This window comes from Lithobates pipiens, unplaced genomic scaffold (assembly GCF_037356315.1).
Source record: "Lithobates pipiens isolate NorthernLeopardFrog02 unplaced genomic scaffold, aLitPip1_a1.2 Scaffold_8, whole genome shotgun sequence".
Lineage (NCBI taxonomy): Eukaryota > Metazoa > Chordata > Amphibia > Anura > Ranidae > Lithobates > Lithobates pipiens.
This window is the reverse complement of record NW_027507903.1, coordinates 581,296,526-581,319,280: the sequence shown is the minus strand read 5'-3', so window position 1 is coordinate 581,319,280 and position 22,755 is coordinate 581,296,526. Positions and strand designations below refer to the sequence as shown.

Sequence of the window (22,755 nt, the reverse complement as noted above, 5' to 3'; positions counted from 1 at the left end):
ATTGCTAATGGGAGAAGCCACTTTAAATATGAAGTGGGTTCCAATTAGCTCCTGCATCTCTTATTTGATTGGTTAGGGGTGTATGTTTGTTTCCCATCAGGTTCACTGTTAGAATGGCATGCATAGATAACGACATATATTCTCCATCAAGCCCAATGTTAGAACAGCATCACTCACTCCCCAGAGCCCCAAATAGTGTTACTCCTGACCCCTGCACTCTGTGTGTTACTTACTCCTGCCCCCTGCACTCTGTGCTTTACTCACTCTGGGCCGAATACTATGTGTGTTTCTACTGACTCCTGCACTCTGTGTGTTTCTTACTCTGTGTGTTATTTACTACTGACCCCTCCATTTTGTGCATTACCTAGTCCTGACTCCTGCATTATGTGCATTACTTACTCCTGGCGCCTGCACTAGGTGCTTTACTTGCACCAGACCCCAGTACTCTGTGTGTTACTTGTTCCTTACTTCTGCACTCTGTGCATTACCAACTCCAGCATTACCTCTATGCATTACCTAGTCCTGACTCCTTCCCTCTGTGTGTTATTTACTCCTGAGCCCTGCACTCCCTACGTTTCCTGCATTCTATGCATTACCAACTCCAGCATTACCTCTATGCATTACCTAGTCCTGACTCCTTCCCTCTGTGTGTTATTTACTCCTGAGCCCTGCACTCTGTGTGTTACCTACTCTTGCATTCTATGCATTACTTACTCCTGACCCCCACACTCTGTGCTTTACTCAGTCTGGATCCAATACTATGTGTGTTATTTACTAATGACCCCTGCACTCTCTGCATTACCTTATCCTGACTACAACACTCAGTGCATTACTAACTCCTGATCCCTGCACTCTGTGCGTTACCTATATTGACTCCTGCATTCTGTGCATTACTTATTTCTGACCCCTGCACACTCTGCATTACTTACTCCAGACTATAGTTACTCCATGACTTACTCCTGACTTCTGCACCCTGTGCAATACCTACCCCTGGCTCCTGCACTCTGTGCATTACTTACTCCTGATCCCTGAACCCTATGCACTCACAGGGTGCGCTACAGATGCCACTATTACCCAGTTCTTTGCTCTGCCCTGTGACCTATCAGCTCTTGTAGGCCCACTGGTTTTCAAAATTTCCCAGGCATTCCTTATGTGTGTGTGTGAATATATATATATATATATATATATATATATATATATATATATATATATATATATATATATATATATATATATATATATACACACATATACATACATACATACATATATATATATACATACATACACAGTGCCTTGCGAAAGTGTTCGCCCCCCTTGAACTTTTCAACCTTTTGCCACATTTCAGGCTTCAAACATAAAGATATAAAATTTTTATTTTTTGTGAAGAATCACCAACAAGTGGGACACAATTGTGAAGTGGAACGAAATCTATTGGATTTTTGAAACTTTTTTAACTAATAAAAAAATGAAAAGTGGGGCGTGCAAAATTATTCCGCCCCCTTGCGTTAATAGTTTGTAGAGCCACCTTTTGCTGCGATTACAGCTGCAAGTCGCTTGGGGTATGTCTCTATCAGTTTTGCACATCGAGAGACTGAAATTCTTGCCCATTCTTCCTTGCAAAACAGCTCGAGCTCAGTGAGGTTGGATGGAGAGCGTTTGTGAACAGCAGTTTTCAGCTCTTTCCACAGATTCTCGATTGGATTCAGGTCTGGACTTTGACTTGGCCATTCTAACACCTGGATACGTTTATTTGTGAACCATTCCTTTGTAGATTTTGCTGTATGTTTGGGATCATTGTCTTGTTGGAAGATAAACCTCCGTCCCAGTTTCAGGTCTTTTGCAGACTCCAACAGGTTTTCATCCAGAATGGTCCTGTATTTGGCTGCATCCATCTTCCCCTCAATTTTAACCATCTTCCCTGTCCCTGCTGAAGAAAAGCAGGCCCAAACCATGATGCTGCCACCACCATGTTTGACAGTGGGGATGGTGTGTTGAGGGTGATGAGCTGTGTTGCTTTTACACCAAACATATCGTTTTGCATTGTGGGCAAAAAGTTTGATTTTGGTTTCATCTGACCAGAGCACCTTCTTCCACATGTTTGGTGTGTCTCCCAGGTGGCTTATGGCAAACTTTAGACGAGACTTTTTATGGATATCTTTGAGAAATGTCTTTCTTCTTGCCACTCTTCCATAAAGGCCAGATTTGTGCAGTGTACGACTGATTGTTGTCCTATGGACAGACTCTCCCACCTCAGCTGTAGTTCTCTGCAGTTCATCCAGAGTGATCATGGGCCTCTTGGCTGCATCTCTGATCAGTCTTCTCCTTGTCTGAGCTGTCTCCTTGGGATGTTTAAAGCTTGGGAAATCTTTTTGTATTCAAATCCGGCTTTAAACTTCTCCACAACAGTATTACGGACCTGCCTGGTGTGTTCCTTGGTCTTCATAATGCTCTCTGCACTTTCAACAGAACCCTGAGGCTATCACAGAGCAGGTGCATTTATACAGAGACTTGATTACACACAGGTGGATTCTATTTATCACCATCAGTCATTTAGGACAACATTGGATCATTCAGAGGTCCTCGCTGAACTTCTGGAGTGAGTTTGCTGCACTGAAAGTAAAGGGGCCGAATAATTTTGCACGCATCACTTTTCTGAAGATGACATAAGTGTTTTCAGTCTGCACTTCGTGCTCCTTCACACAAGCATTAGCAATCTGCCTTCAGGTCACTCCTTAGACATTCTACAGGCTGTGATAAGGGTGTTATATCGCCTCCTCATCACCTGCTATAACCCCTTGAACCCCTTAGTAGCGTGCTGCAACCTCGACCATGTCACACAGTTAGTAAATGCCCCCTACTCAAAAGCAGGGTGTGCCAGGTGTGCCTGGGCAGTGTGATCTACTTGCTTTGGACCTTGCTTTGTGCACTGGTCCAAATCATTTGGTGGAGGGGGGATTATGGTATGGGGTTGTTTTTCAGGGATTGGGCTTGGCCCCTTAGTTCCAGTGAAGGAAACACTTAAGGCATCATCATACCAAGACATTTTGGACAATTTCATGCTCCCAACTTTGTGGGAACAGTTTGGGGATGGCTCCTTCTTGTTCTAACATGACTGCTCACCAGTGGAAAAAAGCAAGGTCCATAAAGACATGGATGAGTGAGTTTGGGGTGGAGGAACTTGACTGGCCTGCATAGAGTCCTTACCTCAACCAGATAGAGCACCTTTGGGAGGAATTAGAGCAGAGACTGCAAGCCAGGCCTTCTTATCCAACATCAGTGCCTGACCTCACAAATGCTCTTCTGGAAGAATGGTCAAACATTCCCATAGACACACTCCTAAACCTTGCGAACAGCCTTTCCAGAAGAGTTGAAGCTGTTATAGTTACAAAGGGTGGGGCAACTCAACATTGAACCCTACGGACTAAGTGTGTGTGTGTGTGTGTGTGTGTATATACATACAGTGTAAATTTGCTGTCCCCTCAGAATAACTCAACACACAGCCATTAATGTATAAACCGCTAGCAACAAAAGTGAGTATACCCCTAAGTGAAAATGTCCAAATTGGACCCAATTAGCCATTTTTCCTCCCTGATGTCATGTGACCCGTTAGTGTTATAAGGTCTCAGGTGTGAATGGGGAGCAGGTGTGTTAAATTTGGTGTCATCACTCTCACTCTCTCATACTGGTCACTGGAAGTTCAACATGGCACCTCATGGCAAAGAACTCTCTGAGGATCTGAAAAAAAGAATTGTTGCTCTACATAAAGATGGCCTAAGCTATAAGAAGATTGCCAAGACCCTGGACATGGATTACTGGAACCGTGTCCTGTGGTCTGATGAGACCAAGATAAACGTATTTGGTTCAGATGGTGTCAAACGTGTGTGGCGTCAGCCACGTGAGACATACAAAGACAAGTGTGTCTTGCCTACAGTCAAGCATGGTGGTGGGAGTGTCATGGTCTTGGGCTGCATGAGTGCTGCCGGCACTGGGGAGCTACAGTTCATTGAGGGAACCATGAATGGCAACAGGTACTGGGACATACTGAAGCCGAGCGCATAGTTGCCAACATTGTAAAAAAATTTATAGGGACACTTTTTTGGCTGTAGGCGGAGTCTTATAATTAGGGGTTGGGGCATGTGTTTGTAGGCGTAACATAGCAAATAAGAAAAATGGGCATGGTTTACGTGAAAAGTGGGCATGGCTTATATGGGCTGGGTGGTTCAAATGGGGGGGTGGCTAGAGTCTGAGATGAATGAGAGATGGAGAAAGAAAGGGGAAAAGAGGGAGGGAGAGAGAGAGAAAGAGAGAAAGAAGGAAAGATGGAAAGAAGGAGGGAAGGAGAGAGAAGGAAGAAAAGAGGGATGGAGGGACAACAGGCCCAGATCCTTCACCACAATAGAAATGTGTATTCCAGAGTTTAACAAATCAGCAGATAAAGATACTCCAAACACCTGGTGTTCGTGCTTCAATCATCCCAGCACCATGGTTGTTGTGGTGTCAGGATGATTTAAGTGCATTATTACTATTATTACATTGTAATATATAATGAAATCATTCAACTCACCATAATCCAGAATCAGTGGGACCCCTGTGTCGCCTGCGACATCGCCTGCCACCAGATGCCATCAGGTGCCCCCAGCAGAGTCCGTATTTGCATCAGGTGCCCCCAGCAGAGTCTGTCCTTACATCAGGTGCCCCCAACAGAGTCTGTCCTTACATCAGGTGCCCCCAACAGAGTCCGTCCTTACATCAGGTGCCCCCAGAAGCAGAGGCCCTCCTTACAGATCTGTGTCCCTGGCAGCGGAGCCCCTCTATACATCTGGTGTCCCCAGCAGCGGAGCCCTCATTTACATCTGGTGTCCCCAGCAGCAGAGCCTTCCTTTACATCTGGTGTCCCCGGCAGTGGAGCCATCCTTTAAATTTGGTGTCCCCGGCAATGGAGCACTTCTTTACATCTGGTGTCCCTGGCAGTGGAGCCCTCCTTTACATCTGGTGTCCCCAGCAGCGGAGCCCTCCTTTACATCTGTGTTCCCAGCAGTGGAGCCTTCATTTACATCTGGTGTTCCCAGCAGCGGAGCCCTCCTTTACATCTGGTGTCCCCAGCAGTGGAGCCCTCCTTTACATCTGTGCTCCCAGCAGTGGAGCCCTCATTTACATCTGGTGTCCCTGGCAGCGGAGTCCTCCTTTACATCTGATGTCCCCAGCAGCAGAGCTCTACTTACAGATCTGTGTCCCCCAGCAATAGAGCCCTAACTTCAGTGTCCCCAGCAGCTGGCAGCAGCGGAGCCCTCCTTACAGAGTGATCTGTGTCCCCAAGCAACAGAGCCCGCCTTACTTCAGTGTCCCTGGCAGCAGCAGCTAAGCCATCCTTACAGAGCGATCTGTGTCCCCCAGCAACAGAGTTCTCCTTACTTCAGTGTCCCTGGCAGCAGCAGCGGAGCCCTATTTACAGGGCGATCTGTGTCCTCCAGCAGCGCGGCAGTTATAGTTCCTGGCTTTCTCGTATGTGTGTTCAGTGGAGAGGGGAGAAGTTGATTGGCTGCCCCTCCTCTCTCCACTGAACATAAGTATGCTCTTACATAATGTCTCCAGTGGAGTGCCTCTTACATCAGGTGTCCCCAGCGGAGTGTCTCTTACATCAGGTGTCCCCAGCAGTCAGTGTCCCCAGCGGAGTGCCTCTTACATCAGTTGTCCCCAGAGGAGTGCCTCCTAAATCGGTGCCCCCAGCGGAGTGCCTCTTACATCAGGTGTCCCTAGTGGAGTACCTCTTAAATCAGTGCCCCCAGCGGAGTGCTTCTTAAATCAGTGCCCCTAGCAGAGTGTTGGCTGCAGACGGAGTGTTGGCTGCAGTCTAGCTACATCTCTTCTCATTCCTCATGTTCAGTGGAGAGGGGAGGGGCCGATCTGCGCAGCTAACCCCGGCTGGAGAATTTATTGGCTGCACGGATCGGCGCTAGCAGCCATTTTGTTGCGTTTTTCCATGGACAAAAGGCAAAAGCCTGAATCGAGATGGCCTCTGATCGGGACGAGGGTCCCAAAATCTGGATTGTCCCGGGAAAATAAGGACTGTTGGCAACTATGCGAGCATGATCCCTCCCCTCTGAGACTGGGCCGCAGGGCAGTATTCCAACATGATAATGACCCCAAACACACCTCCAAATGACCACTGCCTTGTTAAAGAAGCTGAAGGTAAAGGTGATGGACTGGCCAAGCATGTCTCCAGACCTAAACCCCTTTGAGCATCTGTGGGGCATTCTCAAATGGAAGGTGGAAGAGCGCAAGGCATCTAACATCCACCAGCTCCATGATGTTGTCATGGAGGAGTGGAAGAGGACTCCAGTGGCAACATGTGAAGCTCTGGTGAACTCCATACCCAAGAGGGTTAAGGCAGTGCTGGAAAATAATGGTGGCCACGCAAAATATTAACACTTAGGGTCCAATTTGGACATTTTCACTTAGGGGTGTACTCATTTTTGTTGCCAGTGGTCTAGACATTAATGGCTGTGTGTTGAGTTATTTTGAGGGGACAGCAAATTTACACTGTTATACAAGCTGTACAATCACTACTATACATTGTAGCAAAGTGTAATTTCTTCAGTGTTGTCACATGTAAAGATATAAAAAAATATTTACAAAAATGTGAGAGGTGTACTCACTTTTGTGAGATACTGTTTATATATTATACACACACACACAAACACAGTATATTATATCACTAACATAAGTTTGGAAAGTGGACCTTGTCTTGCAAACATAAAGCTTTGTATAATATTGCTTAAATCAATGTAAAACATGAATGGGCATTGGCAGAGCACATGATAAACTATGCACAGAGCAAATAGTCCTGTCCAGACTTGACCTGGATAATCAGCAAGAGATCAGAGGAAAGATAGAGCACCACTCCTGACCAAGAACTCAGCTCTGTTAATCGGGAGCTGCCACTGTTTATGTAATGTGTGCTGAGACCTTTCCAAACCAAAGTGTACCTGTTGTTTTATAGGAAACAATATGCTGTTATGGTGGCCCTTGCACCATAATGCCCCAAGGGAATTGTAGAATGTAAAACTGTGTAAACCATGGGAGCAAACCATAGGTGAGAACCATTTCGTTATTTTATAAATATTCCCCAGGGTATTACATGATTCATTTTCTTTTGTTCAACCAGCGTGTTGAACAAAAGAAAATGAAATGATTAAACCATGTGGATGGGGGAATTCCTCCTACTTACTGATTGAGTGAACAATTTTCAACAGGCTGCTCGTAGAAGATCGAAGTTTGTCTGGTGCCTGCTGAACTGACGAATTTCAATACATCAATGGCGGCTTTAGGGAGGGAAATTAAAGTGGGAGTTTTTTTTTTTTTTTTAAGTCAGCAGCTACAAATACTGCAGCTGCTGACTTTTAAAATAAGGACACTTACCCACCCAGCAAGCCCGCGATGTCGGCACCCGAAGCCGATCTCTCGATCGTCTCTCGGGTGCTGCCGCCGCCATCTTGGGTATGGGAATCAGGAAGTGGAGCCTTGCGGCTTCATTTCCCGATTCCCTACTGCGCATTCGTGAGTCGCGCTGTGCAATAAGGATGATCCCCGCTGTCTCTGGGATCCGTGTGTTTCCCAGCAGACAGAGGGGGACCCGCAGGAAGTGGCGTAAATGTCCGCAGATTCTGCGGATATCTATGCCGGAAGTGGTGGCAAATACCTGTACTGTACAGGTATCTGCACCCCCTCCCCCCTGAAAGGTGGCAATTGTGGCGCCGGAGGGGGGAGGGTTCCAATGAGCGGAAGTTCCACGTTAGGGTGGAGCTCCGCTTTAAGTTACTAGACATGTGCGGTTCCTTCCCTAACGAATATTCGGACACATTTTTCGTTATTTGGAGATTTGGATACATCCGAATACCCAGATTACAATATAAACAAATTTTACCGAATGCTCCGAATAACATTTCGAATTTCATAAATTTGGACTGAAATTCAAATCAAATTTTACATTGAACTCCAGTCGAATTCTAACTACACATATTGCTGAAATCAAAGACTGTGTGTGATGTTAGAGTACCATTTCAAAAATAATGCTGTTTTTGTTAAGCCAAAGGTGATTTAACCACCTTCAGACCGGGCCATTTTGCTGGTAAATGACCAGAGGTCTTTTTACAATTTGGCACTGCGCTGCTTTAACTGGTAATTGCGCGGTCATGCAATGTTGTACCCAAACAAAATTTGCGTCCTTTTCTTCCCACAAATAGAGCTTTCTTTTGATGGTATTTGATTGCCTCTGCGATTTTTATTTTTTGCGATATAAACGTAAAAAGACCGCAAATTTTGAAAAAAAATGATATTTTCTACTTTTTGTTATTAGAAAAATCCAATAAACTCAATTTTAGTCATACATTTAGGCCAAAATGTATTCAGCCACATGTCTTTGGTAAAAAAAAAGTCAATAATTGTATATTTATTGGTTTGCGCAAAAGTTGTCACATCTACAAACTAAGGTACGTTTTCTGGAATTTACGCAGCTTTTAGTTTACGACTGCCTATCTCATTTCTTGAGGTGCTAAAATGGCAGGGCAGTACAAAACCCCCCCAAATGACCCCATTTTGGAAAGTAGACACCCTAAGGAAATTGATAAGTGGCATGTTGAGCCCATTGAATATTTTATTTTTTTGCCTCAAGCGATTGAATAATGACACAAAAAATTTTTATTTATTTTTTTTACACAAAGTTGTCACTAAATGATATATTGCTCACACATGCTATGGGAATATGTGAAATGACACCCCAAAATAAATTTTGCTGCTTCTCCTGAGTACGGGGATACCACACGTGTGGGATTTTTTGGGAGCCTAGCCGCGTACGGGGCCCCGAAAGCCAAGAACCGCCTTCAGGTTTTCTAAGGGCGTAAATATTTGACTTCACTCCTCACTACCTATTACAGTTTTGAAGGCCATAAAATGCCAAGATGGCACAAAACCCCCACAAATGACCCCATTTTAGAAAGTAGACACCCCAAGCTATTTGCTGAGAGGCATTTTGAGTCCATGGAATATTTTATATTTTGCCATAAGTTGCGGGAAAATTACAAACTTTAATTTTTTTTTATTTTTTTTTCACAAAGTTGTCACTAAATGATATATTGCTCACACATGCTATGGGCATATGTGAAATGACACCCCAAAATAAATTCTGCTGCTTCTCCTGAGTACGGGGATACCACATATGTGGGACTTTTTGGGAGCCTAGCCGCGTACGGGGCCCCGAAAGCCAAGAACCGCCTTCAGGTTTTCTAAGGGCGTAAATATTTGACTTCACTCCTCACTACCTATTACAGTTTTGAAGGCCATAAAATGCCAAGATGGCACAAAACCCCCACAAATGACCCCATTTTAGAAAGTAGACACCCCAAGCTATTTGCTGAGAGGCATGTTGAGTCCATGGAATATTTTATATTTTGCCACAAGTTGCGGGAAAATTACAAACTTTTTTTTTTTTTTTTTTTTTTCACAAAGTTGTCACTAAATGATATATTGCTCACGCATGCCATGGGCATATGTGAAATGACACCCCAAAATAAATTCTGCTGCTTCTCCTGAGTACGGGGATACCACATATGTGGGACTTTTTGGGAGCCTAGCCGCGTACGGGGCCCCGAAAACCAAGCACCGCCTTCAGGCTTTCTAAGGGCGTTACAGTTTTGAAGGCCATAAAATGCCAAGATGGCACAAACCCCCCCCAAATGACCCCATTTTGGAAAGTAGACACCCCTAAATTTAGGGGTACACTAGTGAGACTAGGTAATAAATGGCGGGTGCCCTGAAACTATAAAAAAAATAACTAACCAACCAGCGTCACCTGTAACAGTTATATGGTGATCACTGGTGAAAGGGTTAACTAGGGGGCAATCAGGGGGCTTTATGCGGTAGTATATGGGGGTCCCTGGCGCTATAAAAAGCTGCGGCGAACCTAAATACCTACCTGCCTAACAAGCGTCACCTGTGACACTAATGCAGTGATCAGAAAAACTATCGCTTATTAGGCTGGGTTCACACTGGAGCGATGTGGGAACGCCGCGAATGCGCGGCGGGTTCCCGCATCGCATGCCTCCCGGCGGCAGTTCACACTGCCCTATGCGAACTGCTGGGAGTGTCAGTGAAATGTTAATGACACCCCCAGATCAGTTCGCATATCGCAGTGCGATCTGCAAACTCGGATCGCATGGTGTGAACACCCATGCGATCCGATTCTGCTGCGGACCAAAAAAAGGGTCCCGTGCGAGTTTGCGGCGGGTGCGGCGGGTGCGACACGAATTCAGCCATACTATCTGTATGGCTGAACTCGAATCGCACAGAGATCGGATGTGATTTGCACTGCAGTGCGGTGCGAATCACATCCGTTCTCATAAACCGCTGCAATGTGAACCCAGCCTTAGTGACACTGGCGACGGGGGGTGATCACGGGGTTAAACCTTTATTGGGGGGGTTAGGGGGGTACCTTAGAACTAAAGGGGGCTAACCCTAACTGCCCTAACAGTTATTACAGTCACAAATGACACCCGCCGGGTGATCAGGGGGTTAAACCTTTATTAGGTAATAAATGGTGGGTGCCCTGAAACTATAAAAAAATAACTAACCAACCAGCGTCACCTGTAACAGTTATATGGTGATCACTGGTGAAAGGGTTAACTAGGGGGCAATCAGGGGGCTTTATGCGGTAGTATATGGGGGTCCCTGGCGCTATAAAAAGCTGCGGCGAACCTAAATACCTACCTGCCTAACTAGCGTCACCTGTGACACTAATACAGCGATCAGAAAAACTATCGCTTATTAGGCTGGGTTCACACTGGAGCGATGCGGGAACGCCATGAATCCGCGGCGGGTTCCCGCATCGCATGCCTCCCGGCGGCAGTTCACACTGCCCTATGCGAACTGCTGGGAGTGTCAGTGAAATGTTAATGACACCCCCAGATCAGTTCGCATATCGCAGTGCGATCTGCAAACTCGGATCGCATGGTGTGAACGCCCATGCGATCCGATTCTGCTGCGGGCCAAAAAAAGGGTCCCGTGCGAATTTGCGGCGGGTGCGGCGGGTGCGACACAAATTCAGCCATACTATCTGTATGGCTGAACTCGAATCGCACAGAGATCGGATGTGATTTGCACTGCAGTGCGGTGCGAATCACATTCGTTCTCATAAACCGCTGCAATGTGAACCCAGCCTTAGTGACACTGGCGACGGGGGGTGATCACGGGGTTAAACCTTTATTGGGGGGGTTAGGGGGGCACATTAGAACTAAAGGGGGCTAACCCTAACTGCCCTAACAGTTACTACAGTCACAAATGACACCAATGCAAAAAAAAAAAAAAAAAGCAATTGGTGTCACTGTGACTGGGGGGGCAGGGGTAATTGGGGGGTGATCGGGGGTAAAGGGGGGGTGTGAGTGTGCCTGGCATGTTCTACTGTATGTGGGGTGTGTTGGTGCAACTCACCGAACCTCTCTCCTCGGTGCCGGAACGAAAACTACCGACACGGAGGAGAGAATACATCACTTCCTCTCCTGTGTTTACATTACAGGAGAGGAAGTGATGTCACCAGACATTTTCATTCGCCGGGAGCGATCGAGAGGGGGTGGCCATGAATGAATGGCCGTCCCCTCGTCCGGGATCGCTCCCGAACGAATACCGACTGCCGCAGGCACCGGGCGGGGGCCCGATCGGGCCCCCGACCGGCGGGCAGGCAAGGACGTACATGTAAGCCCTTATGCCTGCCCGTGCCATTCTGCCGACGTACATCGGCGTGCGGCGGTCGGCAAGTGGTTAAAGAGTCATTGTAATCATTTGGCGAAGATTTTTCTTTTAATTGTTCACTTTGCTGCATTCGAATCGAAAACAATAAAACATTTTCCTTTCCACCGATTCGAAAAGTTATCGGTATGCACGTTTAGAATTGAAAATATCTGTAAATTAGAAGAAAATTTGAAAATTCCGAATACAAATTGAACAAATCAACCGAATTTAACTAAACAAAATAATTAGATTGACTAATCAAAACTAAACAAAACTCATTTTTTCGTTATGCATATGTCTAGAGGTTACTGGGACAGAGTTAAGATGGCCAAAGATACAGTGTCTTGAAAAAGTATTCATACCCCTTTACATTTTCCACATTTTCTCATGTTACAACCAAAAGGGTAAATGTATTTTATTGGGATTTTATGTGATAGACCAACACAAAGTGGCACATAATTGCAACACTGAACCCTGTGTTACTTACACTGACCCCTGAACTCTGTGTTACTTACTAGTGACCCCTGAACTCTGTTACTTACTGCTAATCCCTCAACTCTGCATTACTTACTCCTGACCATGATCTCTGTATTACTCACTCTGATCCTTGAACTCTGCTTTACTCATTAATGACCCTGGACTCTGTATTACTTACTCCTGATCATGAACTCTGTATTACTTACTCCCAACCAGTAGCGGCTGGTGAAGTTTTAAGATGGGGGGTGAAACACCCCGCCCTTCCGCGTTTGGCCCCTCCCACTTCTCATAAGCCACACCGGTTATAGAATCCACATCATATACCAGGCTGCACATTATACACTGGGCTCTGCACATCATATACCAGGCTGCACATTATACACTGGGCTCTGCACATCATTTACCAGGCTGCACATTATACACAGGTCTTTGCACATCATAAACAAGGCTGCACATTATACACCGGGCTCTGCACATCATATACAAGGCTGCACATTATACACCGGGCTCTGCACATCATATACAAGGCTGCACATTATACACCGGGCTCTGCACATCATATACCAGGCTGCAGATTATACACCGGGCTCTGCACATCATATACCAGGCTGCACATTATACACAGGGCTCTACTAAAGCAGATGAATCATGCCTATCTTGTGTATAACCACATCAGGCACCTTTTCAGCAACCTGTAAATCACACATATGTGCATTCTGCAACCTGTAAATTGCACATAACTGCATTCTCCAACCTGTAAATCACACATATCTGCATTCTGCAACCTGTAAATCGCACATATCTGCATTCTATAAATTGCACATAACTGCATTCTGCAACCTGTAAATTGCACATATCTGCATTCTGCAACCTGTAAATCACACATATCTGCATTCTGCAACCGGTACATTACACATATCTGCATTCTGCAACCTGTAAATTGCACATAACTGCATTCAGCAACCTGTAAATTGCACATATTTGCATTCTGCAACCTGTACATTGCACATATCTGCATTTTGCAACCTGTACATCGCACATATCTGCAACCTGTAAATCACACATATCTGCAACCCGTAAACCACACATAACTGCATTCTGCAACCTGTAAATTGCACATATCTGCATTCTGAATTCTGTAAATTGCACATATCTACATTCTGCAACCTGTAAATTGCACATATCTGCATTCTGAAACCTGTAAATCGCACATATCTGCATTCTGCAAACTGTAAATCGCACATATCTACAACCTGTAAATCGCACATATCTACAGTCTGTAAATCACTCATAAAGTTGATAACCGGGGGCGGGGGGGGGGGGTTGCTGCCACCGACCACCTTAAGTTTAATAAATTTAATAAGTGGAGGGGCCTGTGGGTGATGCCGCCAACCACCACAAAAGTTTAAACAAGTTGTTAAGCGGGGGATGTTCTGCCACTGACCACCGAAAATTGTAAACAAGTTGTTAAGTGGGGGGGGGGGGGGGGGCTGTTGATGACGACGACCGAAAATGTGAAAACAAGTTATTAAGTGGGGTTTTTGGCTGCCACCGACCACCGAAAATGTGAAAACTAGTTGATAAGTGGGGTGGGGGGTGTCCTACCGCCGGCAACCGATAATGTGAAAGCCTGTTGTAAATCGGGGGGGGGGCAGTGCCGACCACCGAACATGTAAAAGATGGCATCTCGTGGCAGTTGACAGTAGAAAGTAATACGCTCAGGTGATGAATGAAATGCTAACGCCAGGTGTTTGTAGTATATATGTAGTGAGACACCCACTGCAGCGAGACAGTCACTGCACAGTGAGACACCCACTGCAGCGAGACACCCACTGCAGCGAGACACCCACTGCAGCGAGACACCCACTGCAGCGAGACACCGACTGCAGCGAGACACCGACTGCACAGCGAGACACCGACTGCACAGCGAGACACCCACTGCACAGCGAGACACCCACTGCACAGCGAGACACCCACTGCACAGCGAGACACCCACTGCACAGCGAGACACCCACTGCACAGCGAGACAGCCACTGCAGCGAGACACCCATTGGATTGGATTGTAGGTAGGTGTAAACAGACACATGTACAGTTGCATCCGCTCCTCCATAGAGGAGAATGGAGGGTGTGATCGGGTCCGCCAGTAAAAAGGACAGGCGGACCCCTTGTGTGAAAGGGGCCTTACTCCTGGCCCTGAACTCTGCGTTACTTACTCCTGGCCCTGAACTCTGCGTTACTTACTCCTATGTCACTTAGGGTCAGATTTGTCCGCCGCAATATCACAGTCCCAATAAAATCGCTGATCCCCGCCATTACTAGTAAAAACAATAAAAAATAAATAAAAAGTCCCTAAATCTTTCTCCTATTTTATAGATGCTATAACTTTTGCGCAAACGAATCAATATACGCTTATTGCAATTTTTTTTACCAAAAATATGTAGAATACATATCGGCCTAAACTGATGAATACATTTTTTTTTGGATATGTAGAAAATAAAAAATATTGTTTTAAAAAAAAAATTGTTTCCCTTTTTTGTTTATAATAAAAAAATAAAAACCGCAGAAGTGATCAAATACCACCAAAAGAAAGCTCTATTTGTGGGGGGAAAAAAGGACATACATTTTGTTTGGGTACAATGTAGCACGATCACGCAATTGTCAGTTAAAGGGACGCAGTGCCGTATCGCAAAAAGTGGCCTGGTCATTAAGGGGGTAAATTCTTCCGGGGCTGAAGTGGTTAATGTATGTTGTATAATAATGTACATAAATATATATAAATGTACTACTAATTATGCAGTATTAGGTGACTCAGTGATAACATCCTCGAATGCCCTGAAGAGCGATTTTTCTAAATTTCGTATGAATGTTCAAATAAAAATGTTACTGTGTGTGGCCAAGGTTGGGGGAACTTGTCTCTTTCACTTTGCATTGAATCATTAAAGCGACAGAGTGTTCCAAACCAATGTTACTATACCAACAGAGCACTGCCCTCTTTGTATATGGAAGGAGATTAACTGTTAACATCTGATCCTAAGTAGGAGACTCTTAAAAGTTTGGAATCTATGGAGTATTTAAGTGAGTATTTTCTTTGGGCTATTATTATAAATGTCATATTAAAGTATTTATAAAGATTTTGGTTAGGATTTTATTGTCAAAAATGGTGTTCCTCCACTTATCTCTGGCCATCAACCTTAAGCCCCGTACACACGAGAGGACTTATGTCCAACAGACTTCCGAAGGAGTTCTGCCGGAGTTCTGACGGACTTTTCGACTGAGCGGACTTGGCCACACACAATCACACCAAACTCCGACGGATTCGAACGTGATGACGTACGACTGGACTCGAATAAGGAAGTTCATAGCCAGTAGCCAATAGCTGCCCTAGCGTCGGTTTTAGTCCGTCGGAATAGCATACACACGAGCAAATTTTTCGGTAGGAACTGGGTCCGGCGGAGTTCTGTCGGAAAAATTTGAAGCATGTTCCATTTTCTAAAGTCCGTCAGACTTTTGCGAATCAAAAGTCCGTTGCAGCCCACACACGATCGAATAGTCTGACGGAATCATTCCGTCGGACTTTGGATGTTGAAAAGTCTGCTCGTGTGTACGGGGCTTTAAAGTGGAACTATAATCACCTCCACTCCAGCGCTGTGGTGTCCCAGAGGTCCCTCACTGGCTGTTGACATCTAAGTACCGATCTTTGCCATTTTGGTTGACTGGGCCAATGCATGCACAGGAGTTTATTCATTGCTGCAAATCTAACTTCCTAAAGTGAGTGGATAGTGAAGTGCTGTATCAATATCTCAGACGTTACATATAATTACATAGTAGGTGAGGTTGAAAAAAGACTCCATCAAGTCCAACCTACGTGTGTGATTATATGTCAGTATTACATTGTATATCCCTGTATGTTGTGGTCATTCAGGTGCTCATCTAATAGTTTTTTGAAATTATCTATGCCCCCCACTGAGACCACCGCCTGTGGAAGGGAATTCCACATCATTACCACTCTTACAGTAAAGAACCCTCTACACAGTTTAAGGTAAAACCGCTTTTCTTTTAATTTTAGTGAATGGCCACGTGTCTTATTAAATTCCCTTGCGCAGAAAAGTTTTATTCCTATTGTGGGGTCACCAGTACGGTATTTGTACATTGAAATCATATCCACTCTCAAGAGTCTCTTCTCCAGAGAGAACAAGTTGAGTGCTCGCAACCTTTCCTCATAACTAAGGTCCTTCAGACCCTTTATTAGCTTTGTTGCCTTTCTCTGGACTCTCTCCAGTTCCAGCACATCCTTCCTGAGGACTGGTAATACAGAGATTGAGTTGTTTACCCCATCCTCCAAGTCGTTTATGACCAAATTAAATAGGTTTGGTCCCAGCACAGAACCCTGAGGGACCCCACTTTTTACCCTGGACCATTCCGAGTACTCCCCATTTATCACCACCCTCTGAACTCGCCCTTGTAGCCAGTTTTCAATCCATGTACTCACCCTATAATCCATGCCAACAAACCTTATTTTGAACAGTAAACGTTTCTGGGGAACTGTATCAAATGCTTTTGTAAAATCGAGATACACCACGTCTACGGGCCTTCCTTTATCTAGATGGCAGCTCACCTCCTCATAGAAGGTTAATAGATTGGTATGACAAGAACGATTCTTCATGAATTCATGCTGAATACTGCTGATGATACCGTTCTCATTACTAAAATCTTGTATATAGTCCCTTATTATCATCCCCTCCAAGAGCTTGCATACTATTGATGTTAGGCTAACTGGTCTGTAGTTCCCAGGGATATATCTTAGCCATTTTTTTTTTTTTTTTTGTAAATATGTTTTTTATTGAGTTTTCAAACTTAGGGTAGAGCCCCAAAAAGTACAGTAGTAACTTAAGCAGTGAAGTTCGCAGCCTCCTAACTATACATTGGAATAAGTAGTAGTGTACAACAGAACATTCAGTATATTTATTAAGGGTTCCATAATTCGCACAGATATCGCATGGCTACATAAATCCAGTACATAAACCAGTTAAAACTGATAAGTAGCCTTTGTCTTTAGACCCCAAGCAATCATATTGGCTGTTTTTTAAATATTGGTGCTACATTGGCTTTTCTCCAATCACCTGGTACCATTCCAGTCAGTAGAATGTTTGTAAAAATTAGGAACAATGGTCTGGCAATTACTCTTTCTGATTTGGTGTTTATAAGTTAAAAACATTTTTTTTTGCTCGAAAATTACTTAGAACCCCCAAAGATTATATATATATATATATATATATATATATATATACTGTATATATATATATATATATATATATATATATATATATATATATATATTTATTTATTTATTTATTTTTTTCCTAACACCCTAGACAGTAAAATGGCGGTCGTTGCAATACTTTCTGTCACACCGTATTTGCGCAGCGGTCTTACAAGCGCACTTTAAAAAAAACAAAAAAAAAAAACAGTAAAGTTAGCCCAATTTTTTTTTTAACTGTGAAAGATAATGTTACGCAGAGTAAATTGATACCCAACATGTCACACTTCAATATTGCGCCCACTCGTGGAATGGTAACAAACTTTTACCCTTAAAAATCTCCATAGGCGACATTTAAAAAATTCTACAGGTTGCATGTTTTAAGTTACAGAGGAGGTCTAGGGCTAGATACATTGCTCTCAGTCTAACAATCGCGGCAATACCTCACGTGTGTGGTGTGAACACCGTTTTCATATGCGGGCTCACGTATGTGTTCGCTTCTGCATGCGAGCTCGGTGGGATCAGGGCACGTTTAAAAAATATATTTTTCTTTTTCTTATTTATTTTACCTTTTATTTTTATATTGTTATTTAAAAAGAAGATGTCACTTTTATTCCGATTACAAGGAATGTAAACATCCCTTGTAATAGAAAAAAAAACATCTGGGGTGAAAGACCTCAGATCTCATATTTACACTAAAATGCAATAAAAAAATGAAATGTAATTTGGAGAAAAAAAAAATGTCCCTTTAAGAGCTGAGATGAGAGGAAGTGACATTTTGACTTTGCTTCCGCCATGCAGTGGTATGGAGACGGGTAGGGGCCATCTTCCCTTCACTCACCTCCATACCACAGATGTGAGAGGACCCGATCGCCTCCACCGCTACTGACAGTTCCGGTAAGCGGTGGAGGGCACCAGAGCCAATAAAAGTGATAAAAGCCACCCATAAAAGTGATCTTGCGGCTAATCCGCTGCAGAGAACACTTTTATCTGAAAGCGGACCGCCCGCTGAAGAAGAGGATTCCGGGGTTATGGTAGCTAGCTGCTGCCATAACAATAGCCCTCTTCCATGTACCGCCGTATAACAACGGTGGGCGGTCCGTAAGTGGTTAAGGACCCTCGGGTGCAAGCCACCTGGTCCCAGTGACTTATTATTAATGTTAAGTTTTTCAAGTCTATTTCTAATTCTGTCCTCTGTTAGCCATGAGGGTGCTTCCTGCGACGTGTCATGAGGATAAACATTGCAGTTAGTTAAGACAGGACTCGTACAATCTTTGTAGACTACAGCACATGCCTTCATGTTCAAGAGATAAGAAGAGGGGAGGTGTTCTGTAGTCCCAACAGACTTTTTGTCCTGGGATAATAACTTGGACCTAGGATGTCACCCTAGGACAGGAAGTGTTTTATTGCGTCACCAAGTGAAAACAAAGAAAAAAACTCCTGAAGAAGAAAACGAGTGCAGCCATCACATCTGAGGACTGATAAGCTTTGATACGTACTTTTCTTGTTTTGGGGTTTTTATACACAATAGAGCAAACTTGCATTTTGTTATCCAAAGCAATCTTTGAATTTACCAATGCTCTGTACATTTGCACCCACACCCCCATGTTGAGGGCATGTGGCCTGGTACGGTTGGGGGGGGGGGGGTGGACGCTGGTTCCCCCCCTTTCCTGACCTGCATGCTTGGATAAGGGTCTGGTATAGATTTTGGGGGGGAATCCATGCAGTTTTTTTCCTTTTTCACTTGTTTCTCTTACAATTCATACCAGACCCAAAAGACCTGGCAAGGATTGCCATTTTTTTTTACATTTTTGTATTGCCAGCAATTTAAATATAATTTTTTTTTTCTTTATAAATGTCAGTTTTGCTGCACCAGGTTCTATACATGGTACAGATGTGCCGCTTTATGGACAGACTAAGGGAGCCCCAGGTACGATATTTTAAGGAATTTTTCATTTTTATTGTGTAATTTTAGACATTAAAATCACTGCTCCTTTAAAAACTATATTTTTTAAAGTTTTTTTTTGCATTGGTTCATGTGCCCCAGGGCAATACTGAGATCCCCATGCCCTTTTTATGGCCAATAACTTGCATATAAGCCTTTAAAATGGCGACTTTTGATTTTTCAATTTTGGGTCCCATAGATTTTTTTTATTTATTTTTTTATTCTTTATTTACGGATTGCAGGTAATACAGAGGCAGACTGTAAAAAACAAAAGTCACCCAGTTCTCTATAACATCGAAAAATACATTCGGCACATTGTGGGAGACATTTGGTAGCATATCGTATTACATCAGTATCAGTCCTAGATTAACTAAAGCCATAATACCAACTTTCTTCTGTGATCCTCCCGCTCAGTACTCTCCTTTATGCTAAAGCAGCTCCCGGAGTGGTCCCCTCTAGGCTGACCCAGAGGGGCCTTCGGCAATGACAGCATCTTTCTCATAGTGGAAAGCCCAGCCGGGGACACTCCCAGGGCCGACAGTCTTTAGTAAGAAAACTGGGTAAATAGTATGATAAAGTCCTAGCAATCAACAGTTATTTTTATTGGGATTGGGGGGGTAAGGGAAAGGGAAAGGGGGAGGAGGGTAAAGTGGTAAAGAAAAGGGGGGTAAGCAGGGTCAAAGGGCAGGAAGGGAACAAAGAAGATAAGGTGGACCAGAGCGGTCCTCAGGAGGAGAGAAAGACTGGAGGGACTCTGGTGGTGTTCCCAGACCGGGTCTGTCTCTCTGCTCTCTTGCCAAAGCTCACAAATAAGTTCTGTATTCATCGGAATACCTGAACAGGCTCCAAGGCATCCATCGAGTGGAGTGTTCCTTCTCCCTATCACTCAGTGATGATGTAAGCTGTTCCATTCGATAGATGTCGCAAACTCTCACAAACCACTGAGACACTGACGGGGCGGACTGCTGCTTCCACATACTAGGTATACATGCCCTGGCTGCGTTCAGGAGGTGTTTTAATAGTGACTTACGGTATTTCTTACCCGAAAGTGGGGTCAAGTTAAGGGTCCCATAGATTTTAATAGGGTTTGGGGGGTGGTGTTTGGCCCATCTCTCGTATAAAAATCATGCAAGCTCCTGCACTATATAGTTGACGGTAGATCTAAAGGAAATTGTACAATCAGATTGTATAGTGTATGCTCACCTTTTAAGACTTGTACCAAAAGAAAACCAGTAAATATCAATCACTAAGCAGGATACTCAGCCTTAATATGTAATGACCCTTTCCCTTGTGCATACACATTTCTGATATGGAGATTTTGACCAAAGTAACCCCCTCGATTCTACCTATTGACCTTCAAATATGTATGTGTCCTCCTTGGCCAACAGAAGGCACATGGTGCCCCTAACAATGATGACCGGTATGTGGAACCTCTAATGCCCCGTACATATGATAGGATTTTCCGACAACAAAATCCATGTTTTTTTTCCGACGGATGTTGGCTCAAACTTGTCTTGCATACACATGGTCACACAAATCTTGTCGGAAATTCCGAACATCAAGAATGTGGTGACGTACAACACGTACGACGAGCCGAGAAAATTGAAGTTCAATAGCCAGTGCGGCTCTTCTGCTTGATTACGAGCACGCGTTGAACTTTGTGCATCGGAATTGTTTACACACGATCAGAATTTCCGACAACTTATTTTGTTGTCGGAAAATTTGAGATCCAGATCTCAAATTTTGTGTCAGAAATTCCGATGGAAAATGTCCAACGCAGCCTACACACGGTCAGAATTTCCGACAACAAGCTCCCATCGAACACGGAAAATCGTACGGGGAATAATTGTCGGCTGTATGTTTCACATCAGTTTCAGAACTGTGAGAAAGTGACAGGTATACCATAGTAGGTTCTTTCATAGGTGGTCGGGGGGAATGCTGGGGGGTGGTAAAAGTGGGCAGTCGAGCCGCTGCCCACCCAAATGCTAAGAATACAGTCTGGTGGGCTGCAGATTTTGACAGGCAGTACTGCTCAGCTTGTGGTTGTGGAGCGATTTTTTTACCACAAAATCTCCTGTGTTTGAAAAAAAAAAACAGACATTCTGAATGTTGCAGGATCGCCTTCTGAACGCCTGCCAACCGCTGCTATATTGTTCTAGGAAGAGCGATCCACCACACCACTTTTTAGAGGGCAGTCAGCACTGTCTTCAATGTGAAAGAAGCCTAAAACCTACACAAATGGGCTCACCTACCTGCTATACATTGAAGATCCCCATCTATATGTACTCACCATATACTGAGTTCCCCCGGCTCAGAACCTTATATTTGGTCACCTGACTTCCCCTCCGACTCTCACTATTAGGAACTTACAAGAACTTTTTTTTCCTCCTAAGCTCTTAATTGATGCAATTAAAGGAACCTCTGTACTAATCTAATGACACCATATGTTGCTCTGGCAACCATTTGTATAGGTTTTAATCTTAACCCGTAAATGGTTTTAGCTAGATTCAATACAACATGGGCTAGTTTAGGAAAGCTGCACTGGTTTCCCATAGGAACCAGTTAGGTTCACACTAACGCATCATTTTACCATGCAGGCAGCTGTCAGTATGAGGTCAGCGGGGTGGGCCCATGTGCTTTTTTTAATCAGATTTTATTTTCCATTTTTTTTATACCACAACATATACACAAGATCAACTCATTAACTACTTCAATACAGGGCACTTACACCCCCCTTCCTGCCCAAGCCAATTTTCAGCTTTCAGTGCTGTCGCTGTTTAAATGCCAATTGCGCAGTCATGCTGCACTGTAACCAAACAGAATTTTTATCATTTTGTTCACAAATAGAGCTTTCTTTTGGTGGTATTTGATCACCTCTGCATTTTTATTTTTTACCAAAAATTTTGAAAAAAAATAAGTTTTTTTTTTAATAATAAAAAAGGGAAAAAGTTTTTGGGACTTTAAATGAGGCTGGCACTAAAGGAATGCCTGTCTCCATCCCTATCAAAAATATATTACAAGAGAGAGCAAGATTGGGACTTTAAATGAAGCACACATCAGTAAAAAAGTAAGTCAAGTGACTATAATATTTATTATATAAAGTCCATGATATGTTATACAAACATTTCGGGTATCAACCTCAAAAATGCCAAGGGCATACAGCCTCCACACGATAACTCATGGACTGGTATTATACAATAATTTACAATCGAATACAAATTCATATAAAACATAAAAAGCAATACATACATGTATAAACATATCCTACTGTAGTTGAACCCAAAATGGTCAAGAT

General features: G+C 43.9%; 1 protein-coding gene across 2 annotated transcripts in view; it reads right to left on the bottom strand.

The window, feature by feature from the left end:
- LOC143961111 (dynein light chain Tctex-type protein 2B-like) overlaps positions 1 to 21,883 on the bottom strand; it is a 62,051-nt gene extending 40,168 nt beyond the window's left edge. The window contains exon 1 of one of the 2 annotated variants that reach the window (XM_077470280.1): positions 21,751 to 21,883. Coding sequence is in view for 1 of the 2 variants with exons in the window: in XM_077470281.1 (XP_077326407.1) it covers positions 21,751 to 21,753 (3 nt within the window). In the remaining variant the exon portion in view is untranslated. The remainder of the gene's footprint in view (positions 1 to 21,750) is intronic. The other variant, XM_077470281.1, reaches the window with a different exon arrangement.
- Positions 21,884 to 22,755: the final 872 nt, after the last annotated feature.